Source organism: Choristoneura fumiferana, chromosome 23, assembly GCF_025370935.1.
Source record: "Choristoneura fumiferana chromosome 23, NRCan_CFum_1, whole genome shotgun sequence".
NCBI lineage: Eukaryota > Metazoa > Arthropoda > Insecta > Lepidoptera > Tortricidae > Choristoneura > Choristoneura fumiferana.
The window spans coordinates 12,552,209-12,572,633 of record NC_133494.1 but is presented as its reverse complement, the minus strand read 5'-3'; the positions used below and the strand labels follow the sequence as shown (position 1 = coordinate 12,572,633).

Sequence of the window (20,425 nt, the reverse complement as noted above, 5' to 3'; positions counted from 1 at the left end):
CACCAGGGGGATTGCAGATGCGTTGCCAACCTAGAGGCCTAAGATGGGATACCTCAAGTGCCAGTAATTTCACCGGCTGTCTTACTCTCCACGCCGAAACACAACAGTGCAAGCACTGCTGCTTCACGGCAGGATTAGCGAGCAAGATGGTGGTAGCAATCCAAACAAAAAGTACAAAGTACAAAGGTGGACTTATCCCTAAAATGATTAAACTTATTACTTAAGTTCTCGTGAGGTATATTTGAAACATTACAAAATTAAACGGTTCAAACTCACGATTGTAAGTCAGGAACGGTCCAACCAGTTTCGATCTTTTCGTAAGATCGTTTTCATAGAGTGCGGGGGCGCCACCGTCGTGAACGCACTCACCTATGAATAAGATCTTCAGAAAGATGGAAACTAGTGGGATCGTTCCTGACTTATAATCGTGAGTTTGAACTGTTCAATTTTGTAAACTTTGAGTGGTTTGAAGAATAGTAGAGGTCAATAAAGCATACAACATTATTTTGTTGATAAATCTTTATGTTCTATCTTATTGTTGCAGGCCGCAGGCACAGTATATATATAAGCTTACAGTATATAAGTATTTAGCTTATACAGCGTGTATTTTTGACAGTACCTCAAACTGTAACCAGACGAAATTTAAGTGCTGTGAACCGATATCAAAACAAATTGTTAATTTAGAATTAAGTACCAGAGCGTAATTAATTTTTGAAATATTTTCGAGCAGCAATGTAATGAGTACAATAATTTGATACGAGAGAGAAGCGTTCTGTGACAGCTGTCTCGTCAACAAGTGCGACGGTTTGAATAAAAACAAAGTAGTATCACGTAGTGATAGATTGCGTGCTAATTAATTTTGTAAGGAAAATAATAAGTCTAATTTTCTTACTAAAACATAATAAAACGACACATAATAAGACTACATTCTGGTAAACAAATAAATGATTTATGATTTAACGTGATTATTAGGCCCTTCACTAACTACCCTTAAAGCTTGAGGTAGTATCAAAAATACACGCTGTATATATACAGTGCCGCAGGGGACTATCTAAAACCGATAATGGATAATAATATAACGAAGAATTTTGTTTTTAATTAGATAAGAATAGGGAAATAATTACAGTGGTAATCCCGCGCCGAAGGACCGACGTTATCATAGACTACTCGTGTTTTTTTTACTTTGTTTTTGACAAAATAATGACGGTAGATAAAGCAACAATTGTTTTGTAATCTTACGTAATCAGTGTTTAGTGTACATATGTAACATGAACAAAATATAGTACAGTTTAATGCAATTAATATTTTTCCCAGAAAATAATGTGATTGCTAATTCATCTATACTAATATTAATGCGAAGGTCTGTCGGCCTATCTTTTCACGCTTAAATCGCTTAACGATTTAGATTATATTTGGTTGGTATAGACAAATGACCTTAGGAATAACATAGGGATAGTTCTTTTTTCCGGAAAATTGCATAGGTATTTCCCACGAAATTGCAGGTAGTATGTCATCAATTGAGGCATTTTTAAGGCTAGCGCCATTGTTGCCATTGATCTATTTCTAATGCGAAATTTTATTAAGCTGTATTGGATAGAGCTGGTTTATTTTATTGATTGATTTCGATTGTATTGCTTAACTCAGAAAATCTCTGTGTGTGTATATACCTGTCTTTTCTGTACTGCTTACTATTATATTGTGTTGCTGTGCAATAAAGAGATTGTATTATATTGTATTGTATTGTAAAGCCATGTATAATAAACAGTAGACTAAGAAATTCCTTAACTACAAGATAAAACATAATTTGTAGTTTAAAACTTCAAAGAATAGTTCACTTAATGTAACAGTCAGCGTTATTGATTTTTTCTGATGCAGAAACTGTCATAAAAATGGTACCTACACCATTCACTTGGTCGACTTTACCTAAGTATAGTAGCTTTATGAAGTAAACTAAGGTTGGGACTACACTCCCGCAAGGTGTTCCATCAGTGCGTAATTGACTTCCGATTGTGCGTTCGGTCAATTGGTAACAACCCTATACAGCTTTGTTTGCGAAGAGCCACTGTGGAAATTTAGAGCTTAATGGAATAACCATTCAGTAGATATGTAACAGTTCGTGATATTATGAACTTAGTTTAATATTTAGCTTAGTATTTTTAACCCGCGACATAAAAAGAGTGGTTGTAATAAGTTTGACGCCAAATATATCTGCCGATGCGATTTTTTTAAGAGAAAGCGAGTTTTCTATGCGGTCGTTTTTAGCTAAATATGTTTGATAAAAACCGATTAGCTGTTTTTGAGATATTTTTTGAAATTATTAGGTTATTTAGCGATATTTTGCCTGGTTTGGTGTAGAAACATATTCCCGTAATGCAACAAGTGCAGTTGGAAATAAATGCTGTCCAAAGTATTGAAGTATGAATCCATAATTTTACAAGCTTTTATTTAGTTTCACCTGTCCAGTTGTCTGTCGGTCTGTCTGTCTGTAATCAAATCTTGCAAGTTAAATTTGACCAACTTCCAGTAGTTGTATTGACTTAAAATTTGGTATTCGTATGTAAATTGCGTGACAATACAATAATCTTGTAGTGACATCGTGGTAGTCCAGCCAGGATCGTCTCCGCAGGACGGAACTCTTCAACGGTTAATGGCATCGACTTGAAATTTGTTATGCAAATGTAGTTTGGGTGACAATGCAAGTAAAGTCGACAAAAAGTTCAGTCAGCAAAAAAAGCTTGTATAAAAAATGTAACGTTTACCAAAAATTTATTTTTTACCTCCAATTACTTTTCAAATTAGACTGCTTTGCTTTTTGCTTTAGAAAGTCCGAATCAAAACTTAAAGAAAATGAAGTTTAACACGGCAGTCGATGGGGCAGTGAAATTGATATGATTTATTTTATAGGCAGGAAGCAGGCCATTACGGCGCAGGCGCGGGTTGGCTTCTTTTGTTCACCTTTACAGAAAAAGTTATTGAACAAAAACTGAGACAAGTTGAACATTCTTAGAGGTGAATTGAGAAAAGGAAAGTTACAAATTTTGTATTTTGTAAAAACAAGTGAATGTATCGTTGTGAATAAATGATTAATTGATTGTAAAGCATTTCTACAACCTACGTACCTATTGTACAGTCATCGACATCGTACAAAGTACAAAGACATCGATAAGGCCAAAGTAACAAAATTTTGTATACTTACATGACCATGATTTTAAGTAAATAAAGTTGTATATATTTACATTATGTAACTTTGGCTGTCAATTTCTTTGTAGTTGACTGTACTTATTAAGAAACTTTGAATTTGACTTGTTTTTATTTGCTGCCCCAGATTTCAACAAAATAACGGCAAAATATTGCAACATAATTATACATAATTACAATAATCCTTAAAAGTAGTCGCTCTAATACAAAAGTACTAATTTTAAATTAATCTCAACGTTTTTATCTCACTGCAACAAATTTAATGTAGCCGAGTAATAAAAACGTAATTAGATTACAAGTAATTTACACGAATATTTAGATTTGACGTGATCATGGGCGCAAGCGGCGGGATGACACAGTTCACAAAAAAACAGTACGAAAACCTTTCGCCAATAAATATCTAACATATCTTCAAAATATTTCATTCATTTTATGGGACTAAAATAACGAAAGTGAAAAAATCGCAATGTAAACAAAAAGGCAAAAACTTAACTTGAAAAACCATTTAATTTTTTAATGGAAGAATAACTTTGACCATTACATATTTCTTTATTATTATTTTATCATGCAATCGGCTTTAAACCATAAACAGATTTTTTGATTGAAGAAATGTGGAATTTTGTGTATTCAACGCGATTTTTTGTTCAAATATGAATGTCTCCCTGTTCCACACATCTGCCAAAAACACATCGTGAAAACTTCAACGATGGCACGCGATTTAGTTTCTTAGATTGTATACAAGAGCAAGTATAAAAGCTGTTCTTAATCTGTGTACTATCGACCGGCGCGGGCGCAGACGGCCTAATAATGTGCGTAATGGCCGCGCGTCATTAGGCGCAGATTGCCGTCGTGGTGATGAAAGTCGCTGGGATTGCCTTGTAAACGCCTCGTACCGACGCCTGCGATGGTGTAGAAGGGACGTTGTCAAAACAGGTGATGAAAAAGATTTTTTATTGTTTTAGCCGAGGTTCAAAGTCATTCAATTGCATATAGAAACATTTAAATGTTTATTGTTTTAAAGGAACTTTAATTTTAATTAATTTACCTGTGAAGCTGAGTGGTTGAAATCGAATATTTAGATCAATTGACGATTTAATGCAACTTTTGTATAATCAGATCACAGTTCAGCGAAGATTGAACACATCTAAAACCAAACGGTAAACGAGCTACGTAAAATGCATCATTTACAGATGAGGTACGCATACATTTTGTAATAAAAGTCGATCTGTCTGTAAAATTGCTCGTCCCTTGCTCGTCCGGCGGCAAATAAGCCGGCAGTCAGTTAGAGGCCGTGATTGTGCGCAGTAATGAGCGCAGCATTAATACATTTAACGCAGCCACAGAACACAGAACACAATTAGTTTCGTCTCAGGACATAGGACCATCTTAGTGGTTATACTTAACCTATTGATTCAAATTTTCGCTATTTATACATATAAGTCTATAAACAAGTCTGCTCTGGATTACGGCTGCTGCAGGTTAGTCAAGCAAGACATCTCGCGTCTGGATTTGATGTGAATTAGGAATATTGTAGCATTTTGGTAAATCCGAAGGACTACAAAGGCTGCGTTTCCATCAGAGATGTGCGTGGATGCGTTGTGAGGAACGTGTTTGTCATGAACCAATAGAAACACTTTATTCACCTATCTTTGCTCAGCACAGCTCTGGTGGAAACAGCTCAGCGGTACGAGGATAGGTAAATGAAGCGTTTCATTTGGTCCATGGCACACCATGGACATTCCTCGCGACGCATCCTCGTACATTTCTGGTAGAAACGCAGCATCTATACTATAAGTACAATTTTCAGAAAAAAAAGTCATCATCATCATCCCAGCCTATATACGTCCCACTGCTGGGCACAGGCCTCCTCTCAGAATGAGAGGGCTTGGGCAGTAGTTCCCACGCGGGCCCAGTGCGGATTGGGAACTTCACACACACCGTTGAATTGCTTCGCAGGTTTGTGCAGGTTTCCTCACGATGTTTTCCTTCACCGCAAAGCTCATGGTAAATTTCAAATGTAATTCCGCACATGAATTTCGAAAAACTCAGAGGTGCGAGCCGGGGTTTGAACCCACGATCCTCTGCTTGAGAGGCCATAGGTCAAACCACAGAAAAAAAGGAATTTATAAAAATCTATTTCAATCGTACTATTTTTAATCTGACACTGTGTACACAGGCGCAGGCGCAACCAGTGCCAGGACACTACTGTTTCTTACGACATAATTAGGTACGTCAAGAAAATTAGTTATCCACCTACCAGTTGTAGCTTTAATTAAAATCATTACTATTCTTCTAAAGTAAAAACTGAGTGATTAAATTTAATTTGCGAAACAAGGATTTTGTTGCGCAGAAAACTATGTTTTACTTCGACGTTTTGGTCGTAGTCAAAGAAGCGTATCGAAATAGACTCCTTTAAACTTTGTGGCAAATAATGTATTTGATAGGACACACGCTAAAGCTCCTTTTTATTACTCCCGTTATGAAAGGCATAATACCTACGGCTTTAAATTTTAAATGTAATTTTGCATGTAAATCCCAAAAAAACAAAGGGGCTAGCCCAGGCTCAAAACCATGACCTATATACTGCTTAAGAGGATATAGGTACACTAGCTATAGCTACCACGGCTCTTGTAATATCATTTCCCTATCTTTATGCCCCTGTCTTTATCTTTGGTGAGGAAACACATAAAAAATCAACGTAGTCAAGGGTTTTTGGTCTGCAATACATACCTCCGACAGGCAAGTTGGCATTGGTTTTGTACTCTCTTTCCTCAATCGACAGTGACGACCGCAGACTCCGCGCCGATGAGTTCTTATACTCCATCTGTCGGAGCCCGAGGGCTTCGGTGTCTAGGAACTGTCTCTGGAAACCCATGTTTCGTATTTGGTGCGGTGATACATTTGTACCTGCGGAAGAATGGTAGACACTTTAAAATTGTTACTGAGACTATAAGTTACAACATTAACAGGGGAAAACAATATTTTTGACAAGGTTTTACATTTTAATTAAATTTTTTGCTCGTTTCTCCTACTCCATAAAAAAACTTTTCTAGGTTATAGTTAAATTAAAGCTTGTAAAAACTACTCAACTCCTTAAAATAGAAGGGAATAACTTAAAATACCCTATAACTCGCCCCTTATGCTCGCTTCCCAAATTACAAGGGAATTAGGCATATCCGCATTGCTTCGGCAAACACGACCGCGTGTCAATCATCTTATTAAACACGGACACAACACAATAGCTTTTTTTTTACCCAAATTGGCCATCGGCCTCTTTGGGACCACCGCGTACCAATTATACTCGGGTCTTGGACAAAAACTTAATAATTAGTTAACAAGTTTACACAATACAAAATATCGATGTCTAAGCTCGATCGTAAAATCCGCCAGATCACGAAATTCCTAGGCATATCGTGGAATGGCGCCATTTTATGAATTGGCTAAGGGACTCATATCGTTTAAAAGATTAACCTAGTGTGTGTTTAGGCAGATCATTTTCCTAGGCATATCATAAACGGTTCCAATTTTTTTACCGATTAATCAAATTTTTCAACCGATGGATCCAATTTTCAAAATTTTAGCGCCATAAGACTATGTTCTGCGAGGAATCTTGACTAAGGATTTTACTTTACTTTCAAACAATTTGGGACTAATACTTGATCCATCCATGCATCCATATTATCCAAGCATTATCCGATCTTCGCGGCCGATGCATGCATATGGCATCGCATGAACGCGCAGGCGCTCGCATAAAACGATGCAGATGCATCGTGTTTGGGTTCGATTTGATCCATTTGATGCCAAACAATGTGGTGGCAGCGGCGATCCATCTGCATCCATGGCATCGATCCATGGTATATCGCATCGCATCGTTTTTATCTAATGGATTACATCAAGTGGTGGTCCACGTTCGTCTGCAGTGTATTCAGAACCATGTCATTCGTAACGCATACATTTCGGTTTAATTTTTATTATTTATACATATAATGCATCCAAGGCCTATCATCTGGAAGGATATGAGCCGCGACACATAAATTTATGTCTACTTGGATGGGTCAGCAATTGCTATGCATCCATCGCAATCCACCAAATAATCGCAATATTCAGACCCAGTATCCTAATAAGCAGAATGTCCAATTCCGCCGTAATTTTCTCCAATTTGGTGTAGAATAATCTAGCCAGTTCCAACCTTAAACCTTAAATATCTATGTCGTTTTTTCCTATCATACTCATAGCATGGTGGCAAGATGGCATGGCAGCGGCCAAATAGTAAGTTTAAATATTTTCATTCATGAAATAACATAAATTTTTTAAAAATGACTTCGCCCAAAGTTTTAAAAACTGAAAATGTTAATAGACTTAATAATATTATGGACCTAGCTTTGCGACTTATCTTTCGTTTAATGACTATCTGATATCGTTCGCTTGTTTACATAAAGATCGGTTATTTTTTTTATCTATTTGTTTTGGTTTACTTTATGAAATACACATATTTAGAATTTCTATGAACGAAGCTTAGATACATAAATTACCAGCTTTACTAAATCTTAGGCTAATTTCGTTCAATAGTCCCCAATAGGTTGCTTCTTCTCAGATGAAGTGCGTAACAGAGGTCGCATTTTTTTTTATTTTGATTGTCTTTTCAAAGCGAGCAATTTTATTTTTATGAATCTAAAAATCAATACGTTCAAAACGTTTAAATAAACAGTCACCTTTGAATCAGAATTTTCGTAAAATCATTGAAACGATATTACGAGTTTTGTTAACTTTTGTTCAAGTATTTACATCGCTATACTTTTCAAATATTCATTAGGTAAAATAATAACGTTATTATTTATGTATGACTGTTGGTAAAAGCAAGTAGGTAAGGAAAGTTAATTTTGTACCATTGAAATTTCTAGCATACAAATATTTATTCATGGCCATTTACGTACGAAATTAATGTGTCGATGACTAATTATAGTCATCAAAATTTGAGGAAATAACGCTTATTGCTAACTATAGTTAATATTTATTTTATGTTTTGGTTTAATTTTGTTATCAGTAGGCTTCCCTACTTGCTAGGTACTTGCCTTGGCAATAATTAATTTGTAGAGCAGAAGGGTTATCTATTGTTTGTCCGAAAGTTATATGCTGTAATTTCATTTTCCCGAAGTTCATATGCGCGAAACTTTCCTTGCCCCAATGTTTCGTTTACTAGAAAAATTATTTGATATATATTCTTATTTTCCCGATATTTAGATGCCATAATGATACGAATGCAATACGAATTGTTTTCCATATTATTAAGTGCAATAATATTATTTAATAGAATATTGAAACTCCATACTAAATAGTGTTTTTTTTGATTAGAATTGATTAAAATTGCTTTTTTCTATTACTTATCTATCTACTATCTTTATTATCCAGCTGCTATAAAAAATACCCAACATCGAAGGTTAAGGCGGAAGCTACGCTGAACCTAACCTATCCGAGTCGCTTCTGCTCCGAACCGAAATCAAATCTAATCTAACCTAACCTGTGTGGGTAAAATTTACCTAATTCGAAGGCTAATTTGAATTATGGGATTTAACAGTATATAGTGTCGATACTTATCATTTACATGGATGGCAAATGCCATTTTGCCATGTGATACTTATGGCTTGCTTACAATGATTATGAAAAATGAAATTATTGAAATTAATATTATGGGAAACAAAGATTCTGTCATTTGATAAATATGGTAAACAATGAGTAGTGCAAATGAATTTATAAGAAACAACATTATGGCGGTTGAATATTATAGCACATGAAATTCGGGCAAATGAAATTTGGACAAGTAAAGGTATACCGAGCAGAAGGACCTTCCTCATCCTTCAAGAAGGATCCTTGTATTTTTAAATTCTAGCTAAAATGATGATGATTTTTAATTAATCAATTTGCAGAAAATTCAAAATTGCAGTAGATAGTCGCTAGCATTTAGATTAAGATGGACTATTTCGAACGTTAACTAGTTTTACAAGCTGTTGGTTTTTCTTAATCTTCGCGAAAGATGTCGCGAGAAAAAGCTAGAAATTATATATTTTAAGTCTTAAGTTATCGACATCGATAAACACCATTTCATCGACAGTCGATACGAGCGCGACGGCATTCGCAATTAGCCCCCGTTTGGCCGACGCTCAAAGGGGCACCTTTAAATTAAGTCCAAGTCCAACTTTTAAGTCCCCTGCGCTCATTTTCTTGCCCATCCGAGTTTGGGGCTTATTCGTTAAGTACTGGCCTTTTGTTTGTCACTCATTTAGTGTCCGCCGACGGAGATTTTGCAGTTTGATTTGTAAATGAGCTGTAAGCTTTTGTAATGCGCTTTGTGATCTTCGTGTGTTTTGTAATGCTGGCTTGTTATATGTGTGAATGTGCGAGACAGGACAGGGGTTGTTTGGTCAATTGTTTGTACATGTGTCTAATGTATTTCGTATCTATTTGGATACTAATGCTAGAAAAAGATTCTTCAAAATTATAATACAATTGAGTTTTGTCATGAAACTTTTAATATAATCTACAACTTCTCGTAGCATAATGCTGAGTCAGCGACCGTTTCGCGAGGACACATATATATGCTGGACTTCTGAAATAGCACAAGCTACTTTTTATACCGATATTCCCACGGGATAAGGATAAAATCTTGAAATTTCAACCGCTGCGTTAGGAGTTTTGAAATTTTGGACAGTTTTTCTTAACACAACCTCAATGAAGACCATGATATAAATTTTGGGAATTCCCAGGGGAATTCAATTGTAACTACCAGATCGAATAGTTTACGCGTGCGAAGCCGCGGGTAAACTCTAGTGTACTATTTCTTAGTTTGTTTTCATATATTTTTTGGTTTATTTGTGTGTAATGTCTTCTGTATTAGTGAATAAATTTCTTTCTTTCTTTCTTTATACGCTGTACTTTTAGAAATGGAATCAAAGTAAAATGGAAAATAAATGTGTTCAAGATTTTATAAAATTTATGAACATTTTTTAATGTTCCGTAAAGCTACGTAGGTAGGTATGTGTATGTACCTATACAGTTAAACCATTATTCAAACTTCTTACACTTAGTACCCAATTCCGAATTCTTCGCAGACGAAATCGCAAGCAACAGCTAGTTTATAATAAAAAAAGAGAATAAATAAACAAAACATTACCAAGCAACATAACATCAAACCTACCACTGCCGCTGTGTGGCAAAGAGCCCAGAATGAATTTTAGGTATGTTGTACGATTAATAACTCCCAACATTTTGAATCCCATTCGTTTTCAAAGGCCATGTCTGGAGCAGTTGCACCGTGCGTGTTTGCAACTTATTACAGCATAATTCCACTATTGTCTGCCATCGGCGTTGCCACCGCCACCATATGGCATAACGTGTTTTTTTCGCCTGCCAGCCAATTTCGTCGATAGTTCCTTTGAAGGGATCCTTCGCGTGACCGCTTGTATGCTTGCGTAAGACTTTGCAGAGTTTAGCGTAATTCGACACAGTTTTATTACCAGATTAAAGAGATTAACTAGGAAAAAGTATTAAAATCGTGTGTATTTGTATTTGTATATCGGTGTGAATATGATTTTGATAAAAGGTCTCTACCCACTATACCGTATCATGCCATGACCGTAATAGTGTCAGGAACGAAACGTCAAGCGCATACATGGTTGGTTAGGAAACGTGGTAGATGGGCATAGTCTTATACATTTAAATTTTCAATACAAAGAATATATTTTTGCCTGACACGTTGCTATTAGGGTAGGGTTGCCACTTGCCATAAGTGTGGGGACTTAGACCGGGACATTTAAAGAAAAAGTAGTAAAGTTATAGAAAAAAAAGAACTTTTATTACACAATAAGTAACTTTAAACCCTCCTCCTTTAGTCCTTGCCGAAACACAAAACAACTTTTAATACAGTCATTTAATGCCAGCAACCCGCCAGCCGGTTCTCTGTTCGTAGGCGCTTTCGCTACAAGGCGGAAAATGCACGTTATCGGCTACATAGCCTAGCTAGTTACTTGTGTTTATTGTAGGTAGGTATATTTACCAAGTCCAGCCCCCTACTAAATAATTATGATTTTCAAACAGGGACAATTTGCTCACCATGCTTCAAACCGGGACATGTCCCGGCGTACCGGGACGTGTGGCAACCCTATATTACGGGCATGGTATGATACGGTGTAATGGGTAGAGACCTTTAGCCTTTGTCAGATGATGCCATATTGATGTATACATTCATTAATTAGGTACTTACATATACACGTGATTTTATATACAGATACAGAGACACCTGTTACTGAGCAAGGCAGCGTTTAGTGTGGTTTCCTGAGGCTTCCCATGAGGCTGACATAGTCATATTTGGTGTAGCCTCGTTAAAATATATTTCGACATAATCCAGTGCAAAAAAACAAGGAAAACAACATTATGAATTGATATCGAAAGCGTGGGCGCTACTAAAAATGTGCTCACAAAAATAAACTGTAAAACGTCGTATAATGGCCTTCCCCATCGAACCTATCACAAGGGGTCCCGTGGGAAGAAAACGCTTTATTATCAGTCATGTTGATAATGCGACCGCGCAGTAGGTATCGGTACCGTCCACAGAACTAATAAAACATGAATAGAAATGAACTTATTATATGCATATTCCATAAACCAATGTTACTATGCACACATTTTTGGATTATACCGAAATAAATAATATCATTTCATTAATAGGCATGGTATTAGAACCCAAAATCTTATTTCCTTCTCGCTCGTTTGATTGAAATTAGAGCAAGAGATAAATATGATTTTAAGTTCTACTTTCGTGCTGTATACTGTACCTACAGTACTTGCCAAGTAAATGTAACCCTTTTTAACAGACTTTAAAAAAAGTAGGAGGTTATCAATTCAGTTGCATTGTTTTTTTATAAATTGTTTGTTGTTACTTCGTTACTTATAGTCTAAATATTTTTTTAAGGAGATATTTAGAGGTTTTTTGTGTTAAATCAAAATCTGACGAGTTAATCTTGGGGAAATCGAATTATTAAAATATAGTGGACACATCTGGGTATATTTTGTAGTAATTCGTTCGGTTATTTTTGAACTATTGTCTCTGCAAAAAACCTTTTTTATTATTATTTGTGCAGTTAAGTTATGCCGACCGTACTGATAAATAAATAAAAGTTTTTTTAGCTATATGCGCGGTCGCGTTTTTATCGAGTGTGACATTTCTGTTTCTTTTATTTATTATCAGTTCTGTGGTGCCGTCATATCGTTGAAAATATTACGATAATAATAGAACAATACTGGCCATGATATATTTTAATTATTTACGTGCCAGTGCGGTTTTTGTCACAGCGCATCGAATTTAACAAATTGGCCCTCGGGCGGGATCGTGACGTGTTCAATAAAATTATGATCAATTTCAGTTCTGGCAGATGATTAGGAGTAGTTAATAAATAAGAGCGGACTATGATCCAATTTAGAGGTTTTGTTTATTAACAGTAGAGATGCATCTGTCGTAGTTATATAAATATTCGAATGAAGGGAGTTTCAATTTTTATGGTTGCAGTAAACTTGCAAAGTTCGTTCGTAAACATATGTAAATGAAAAGAAACCGATCTTTTGTTTCGAGTTCCGAAGGACATTAGCAAACTAATGAACTAAAAGAATTTCTTTGCTCACCCGCGACCTTATGATAGCTAAGTTTATGCAAGATATGCGTGTTCATGTAGTTCCTCCACCAAAAGGTCGCGGGTGAGCAAAGAAATTCTTGAAGTTCATTGATATGGACTTCCGTAAAGTAACGCCTGATTCAATAAATTATTAGCAAATTAGTTTAAGTGTATACAATCACCAGCATTAATGTGTGCATCAATTTCTGACACAACAAAGAGTGCATAGTAAATATCTGATAAATACAACTCTATTTCTAGGGTCGTTATTTTTGCTAAATGATATTTATCTCTGTAGAAGTGACAGATATTTTTGCACGCTCCGCTGTGGTAGTTATTAATGCAGGTGGTGGTAAAGCCTCTAGATTGTAACTGTAATTTCTCACTAGTTTTGGAGCGGGGCTCCCGAGGTCCGTCGACGGTGACTTTGATTGCTTTTTGGTACGTTGTTACTTGAGGCGGACTCGTCGACACGGTGATGGTCAGCGAAAAACTCTTCCCTGCAACAAAGAATTCGAAATAAAGTCATGGTAAAAAATTGTGGAGACTTGTAGGTAGGTACTATCAAGGACTTGAATTCCTGACCCACCATGGAACCTTTTCAAAGGAAAAGTCATTACGATTTTACTTGTTAATTAATAGATGTCACTATGACGTTTACAATGAAATGGTTCCGTGGTAGGTCAGGGATTAAAGTCTTTGACCGTACAGAACCGGACAAAGTGGCGTGTACACCTTACCTCGATATGGGCGGTGGTCAGCAGACTGATTTAACGGCTGATTCGGCATTGTTTATTGTTATAGGAACTTGGTGTATTTCACACTAAGTTCCGAAGGTATCTTACACCTTGCTACGAGTGTGTTACAAGGAGCGAGCGTTGCATGTTTTGGTATCCACCCACTTCAAAACATTTGACACTTCTTGAGTCCAGTTCAGACGCGCAAATTTTTTTTTTAAACATTAATATATAGTATACTTAATAGTACAGTCTGTTTTATAATATCATGTCGTTCTCAGTAACAATAAAAATGTAATGTAAAATCTACAACAACCAGCAATCACAGCATGTTTATAAACTATGCATCACAGCCACAATATTATCGGAATAATTGGACACCGGCGATAAAATAGAAAACGCATATTTACATGAATTTGTTAATTATTTACCTGCCAAATGTGTTGGCTGAATGAAATTAGTCTTTTCGGAGCGTTCCGGACCGAAACTGTAGCCCGTCGACGGAAAACAGGGAGCTTTTTGGGCGCCCGATTTGCGGTCACCAGTAATGAATGCACCGATAAATACGGAATAAAATTACAGTTAAAATGAGTGGATTAACATGTCTAATGCAGATAATTCGTGTGTAGCGCACTCTATGTTTCAATGATAGATTTCAGCTAATGTGAAGTACGTAGTTAGGTTTGGATTGGTTTTAGTTGAAACGGTATCTGTAAAAACATTTTATGTAGACGTATGGTGGCAAATGTCAAATATTTCAACTTCTCGGTTTTGACTACGTAGTCCGTACGGTTCTTACAAGGTTTTTTTTTAACTTGTAACGTTTGGACGTATATAAGAAGTTTTTTATTTAAATATGAAACTTTAATGTAAAAAGTAGAAGAGGCTGTAGCATTTTTGATTGAGCATTTATACTGCTGGCAACTCTAAAATTTACAGGTATCGAGTGAATTTCTAAATAAATCCAATCGTACTGTCCATTAATTCGTAAAGTATAATGCTTTATCACATTTCTACTACTAATTATAAATTTATGAACAAGTCTGAGCATGCACGAATGTTTAGACGCTACGTAACATCCGCACTACAAACCCAAATGTAGAGCTGATTAGCTTGGTATTTACATATTAAATTGATTTTGATATTAGTCGCCAATTACTACTTAACTATATACTACTACTCTTTCTTTCATTCTTTCAATTCTACTGAACACAAGCAATTTGAGGTCTCACTCAATATCGCTGTCGCAGTTTTCAAAGACATGTTACAAAATACTCTGCGCATTAAATAAGGAAACAAATCATCATAAAATATAAGTCGCTGAAGGCGTGTTTCGAACGATGTGAAATATTGCTTTTAAAATCGCTATTAAACTTAATGCATTTCGCGTGATCACTCATCAACAGTTTAGGACCTAACACAATGTGCGCGAAGCAGTAAAACATAACATTGTAGCCCAACGACCAAGTTGTAGGTGTTGAGAGAGATGCGTGAAATATTCAATTATTGCTCAGGCGCAGGTGGGCCGCGAGGGGTGAGGGAGCGGGAGGAATGGCGGCCATCTTGATTTACGATCAAGCATAAATCCTGAGTGACATTTGTGAGTGAAGTCGACTTGTACGCCGTCTTTGCGATCCGCTACTACGGAATGCTTTCAGGGAAATTGTCTGAGCGGTTTCCATTACTGATTTGGTTGGACACTAGGTTTAGCGTTGAATGTTGAAGCGACCATGGATACTGAAGTTTGGTATAGGGACGGGTAAGGCAGATCGCGGGTTCTCAATGCTGTATTGTCGGCGGCCAATGAGCATAAACATAAAACGTTATGTGCTCGAGACGTGTGAACGGGTACTGCGACACATCGTTCGTCTCCTTCACCAGCATATGACTATATATGCAGAATGAGTGCCTGTAAAAACTAGATGTAAATAGGTAATAGTGCTGAAATGTTTCCAAAACCATAATATAATTTTTATCCATAATGTATTTAAGATTGGTTTTTGGAGTCTTTTTGTATTTTTTATTTTGTAAAATCCATATCGAAAATACAAACTGAAACATAGATGCACAGAAAAACTACCCTGGACCTGGGTTCGATTCCCAGCGCTGGTCTCTTTTTCTGGTTTTTCTGTGCATCTATGTTTCAGTTTGTATTTTCGACATAATGTATTTTTTTATTTACTTTGTTTGCTTGAATTAGTGGTTAAGGAAATTGTAATACTCGTATGTATGATTATTGTTTGAAAAAAAAAACTTGTGGCACATTCATCTTACTAGCGATGGCCAGTCTTTCCAAAAGCGCCGGTAGCAGTGTTGCCACCTCAGATATTTTTTTTACCCAAACGCTACGGAAAATGACCCTAAATTAGCACCTATTTTTTACCCTAAATTTTTTTTTAAAAACAAAGCAAACAAATTCAATTTTATTGATAAACTAATAGCTAAACTAATTCTTAGTTTCGAAACATTTTATGAATACATCCATAATAGTCTTGGCTTCTATGTCATCTGCAGTATTTTTTTTTCTTGAAATTGTATATAACTTTCTACCCTTAATAAGACCCTGAACGCGTAAAACTATCCTAAATTTAGGGTAAAATACCCTAAGGTGTGGACACTGGCCGGTAGTTGAGAAATGTACCAGAGCCTCTGCGGTAGGCTAACAGAAAAAACTTTTGATTTTGATAGTAGGTACTATTATGAAAGGTAAAAATAGAGTAGGTATAATGACTTCGTAGATGTCATTAAATTAATGTTGTATCGCTATTAGAGAAACACGTGTTAAACGTGCTTACTTTATGCCGATTTCCACATTCGTATGTCACGGTTAGTAAACTTTATTTGCTAAAGAAACGCCTAATGTCTTTATTTCAAAACACAACATTAAGCATTAGATGTAAGTACATTATATGCACCTACCTTCTCGTAACGTTTATTGAGTTGACAAATTGGTCTTGCTATAGAGGATGTTCACAAAACGGCAAATAGTTTATACTTCCAGTTATTTAACGATCGTCTCGTCTGTTGAATGTGACTCTCTACTCTACGTCTTTCAAATAATTAAGTACAATATGTTATTGACTAAGAAAACAATTATTACTCAACTTGTAAGTGAGACTGGGCATTATTTCGCGGGGGTCTATAGACGTAGACATAACTTTATTTGACATCAAAAAGTACACTGACCCGTAAAGTACATAATATAATGTACAATTTATAATAAAAGCATGTGATCATGTCGAAAAAGGAAGTTGCCTCTGCATTATGCTGCAGAATATAATATAGTTTAAAAAGAAAGGCGAGAGCCTTACAAGATTCCTTTGGTGTCTGTCTGCCTTATATGTCTGTTTAACTTAGTTTAAAAACATTTACATTCACAAACACAACGAAACTTATTTTTTTTTATTGAAGCAAGCAAACTTTCCCCTACCGCCTCTATCATAAAAAAGACAAAAAATCTAAGCAGTGACAAGCGTAACACCCTGATGACCGCTACACAAAATGATTTGGTCACATTCTGGTCATGCCATTTACAGACTCGCGCGCGCGCTTAATAGTGTCTTCAATTTGTACTGAGATTGCTCTGACGGTCTCGTTTGTAACATTATGTCTTCATTTGAGATTTCCTGAGATGTAATTGTTGGTGTAAGAAGGTATTTAAAGTGAAAATTTCGCCTAATAAAATTATATATTTGTTGCTGATCGATTTAGACTTTTGGTAGACTACAAAAAGTTGGAAAACCCCCGACTTTGTCACTTCAAAAAAAAACCGGCTAAACCGATTTTGATGAAGCATGTCTAAGAACCATTGCTAGAAAACCTGCTTTCAAGTAATAAAAACCCCATTAAAATCGGTCGACCCGTTTAAGAGCTACGGTGCCGCAGACAGACACATAGACAGACATAGCGGTCAACCTTATAACACCCCTCTTTTTGTGTCGGGGGTTAAAAAATGTATTTGGTCAGTACATTTTTCTACTAGCTTTTGCTCGCGGCTCCGCGCGCGTGGTATTCGGTTATCGCGCGCTGTTCCCTCGTGAACTGTGCATTTTTCCGGGATAAAAAGTAGCCTATGTCACTCTCGGGCACATAAATTATGTCTATGTCAAAAATCACGTCGATCCGTCGCTCCGTAACGGCGTGAAAGACGGACAAACACACAAACATACAAACACTTTCGCATTTATAATATTAGTACCTATAATATGGATTCATCAGAATACGAATAATTTGCTAACCAGTTATACAAAGCAATACAAAGATTTTAATTGTACTACAACCCTTATTAATTTGCTCCTACGCTGCCACGGCTCCGCTCCACTTTCATTTGTTATTTATTGTAACGGATGACAAAGCAAGGCCTAAATCAATCAAAGATTTTCACTACTTTCAAATGTTTTTATAAGTTTATTTCTTGATAAACTTTATGTTCAGCATTTTAAGTGTAGTGTGTCAATAGACAGTAGAGTTAGACGTTGCTGGAAAGTAAAGAAATTGTATTTCATTTTACAGGCAGCAGTCAAATGTTTGGTGAAAAAGAGATGAGAAGAAACAGAAGATCTTACAGTCTACTCGATTCTTGATTATCGATGAATATTCTTTGGCTGATGATCGAAAATGTCTGAAAGTTAATTATATTCACTATAATACATATCTACTCACAATTCGACGGGTCTTTGACTCAACTTAGTACATGAAATTTTATGAAATTGGGACATCTAAAGTTGAACAGCCAGCAACGCACCCGTAACTCAACTTGTAATATGGGTGACCATGGGCGGCGGTGATTGCTTTCCGTCAGGTGACCCACCTGCTCGTTTTCCCCTATCATATTTTTATTAAAAAAACTACTTTAGGATTTGTAGGTACCTAAAATGGTTATTCAAATTTCGTTAATGTCATACCTATACCCGGTTGAGGTTGACTCAGTGACCCGTCGATTTGTATTGCATCTTGGAGAAATATTAATGAAGTTGCTGCTTCTAAAATTGTAGCCGCAACTCGTTTAAAACGTATTAATAGCTCATTAATCAAATCGTCTCCAAAAAGTCGGTTTTATTATTATTAATTTCATACATGCAAATATTATTAACAGGGTGTCCTATAAATGGTACAAACGCATAATAAAATTCTGGAAATGTTGGCGGACTTGAAGGGTAGAAATTAGTTTACTTACCAGAAAATATTGGTTTCCAAATATATAAATATAATAAGGCTGTTAAGTATATAAGTCATTTTTATTCACATTAAACACGATCTACCTACATAAATGTCATAATGGGTAGATTTTTAGCTCATGTTAAAACTTTTGCATGCCTATTGAGGCAGATCATAGTGTAGTTTATATGTAACTTGTTACCTATGTTCTCGCAATACGAGTAAAACTATTTAATTTCATTTCATCTCGTGCCAATTATTATTATAATTAAAAAACAATGGCAGACAAAGTAACGTGGAACGTTTATTCGGTCCTTCTCCAGACGTCTGCATTTAGGTTAATTAACGCTTTGGTTTTATTTAATAAAAGCCACGTGGTAAGAGAAAAAGTTATTTTGGAGAATGATTAGCGTTTTTTCTCCACCGCCATTCTTCAGATTTGTGCATTCAGTCTCATAATTAACGAGTCGCTTTACTGGAAAAAAGTGAAACGTTGATTAGAAGAAAAGGATAAACCTAAAAAAACAGGCATTACGTAGAATTTAAACTTGCCCAGTACTTACATATGAAGCTAGGTATTTAAAATCTTGGTAAAGCGAAGAGAATAGTAATTTAAGTAATGCCCGAAAATGTTTTTTTTGGCTTCCTAGTTAGACGCTGCCAAATATCATTCTGTGAATAGAGCTTTTGCTCGCTACTTTGTCTGCCAAAAACTCATTCGCTATTCTGCGATTGTACAGTTCGTACAATTTTCTAGGATAAAAAGTAACTTAAATAAACTTTCGTATCTTCTATATAAATAAAAATGAATCGCCGAAATGTACAGAACTTGCGCAGGACGGTACTGAATTGGATAATATTTTTTTTGTTGTGTTGTGGTCAAGGTTTGTGCGTTAGAAAATTTAAAAAAAAAATTTGGAACGGGGGCGAAGCTGCGGGCACCAGCTATAATATTAGTACGGATGGATGCAAACTTACCTACTAGTGTACGTAGTTTCAGCGGAAAAGCAAGGTAATCTAGTATGGATCACTCTATTTAAAATTTACATAAAGATTGTTGGTTACGAATGAGAAACTAAAAAAACACAGAACATAATTTTACTAGAAATCACGTGGAAACCCGACGAACGTAATATTCCAAGTCAATAAACTTTCAATATAACACTATGAGACATGACCTTCTCAACAAAATTAAGCATCCAATCATTCCAATACGAATTAGTTACACTTTATTAGAAGTTCCATTCATTAATCACGATAATAACGCAGTAAAAACGTCCAGCTTAACGCGACCTTCCAAAGCTGTTATTAGTAAGTAAATTACTGCGATAGGGGTGTACGGAAGCGGCCAAATTAGAATGGTGTTATGTGAAACCCGAAACCAGTAGTGAACTGTCATTGATTGTGACGTGTTTATCAAAACACTGCGTCAGTAATGTGACGAGACGAGATCACGAGAGCGGACAGCAGGCCTGGATTCGGCGGTGTGCACCGGCTCTTGATATTGACAAGAGCATGGTAACCGATCTGTTTAATACGTAATACTTGTGCTAGGCCGAAAGCTTCATTCAGTGAGATCAACTGGTTTTTTTAGAGTCCCGTAGTCCTGCAAGGAAATGCGGCTTAGCTTAGGGACTGTAAGTGCTAGAAAGCTGTAATATCTACAAGTAA

General features: G+C 36.1%; 1 protein-coding gene across 2 annotated transcripts in view; it reads right to left on the bottom strand.

Moving 5' to 3' along the window:
* LOC141441315 (uncharacterized) overlaps positions 1 to 20,425 on the bottom strand; it is a 67,232-nt gene that overhangs the window by 29,050 nt on the left and 17,757 nt on the right. For both annotated transcript variants that reach the window (XM_074106010.1, XM_074106011.1), the window contains exons 3-4: positions 13,247 to 13,360; positions 5,929 to 6,105 (exon numbers count right to left, since the gene is read on the bottom strand). In XM_074106010.1, coding sequence (XP_073962111.1) covers positions 5,929 to 6,105; positions 13,247 to 13,360 — 291 coding nt within the window. The remainder of the gene's footprint in view (positions 1 to 5,928; positions 6,106 to 13,246; positions 13,361 to 20,425) is intronic.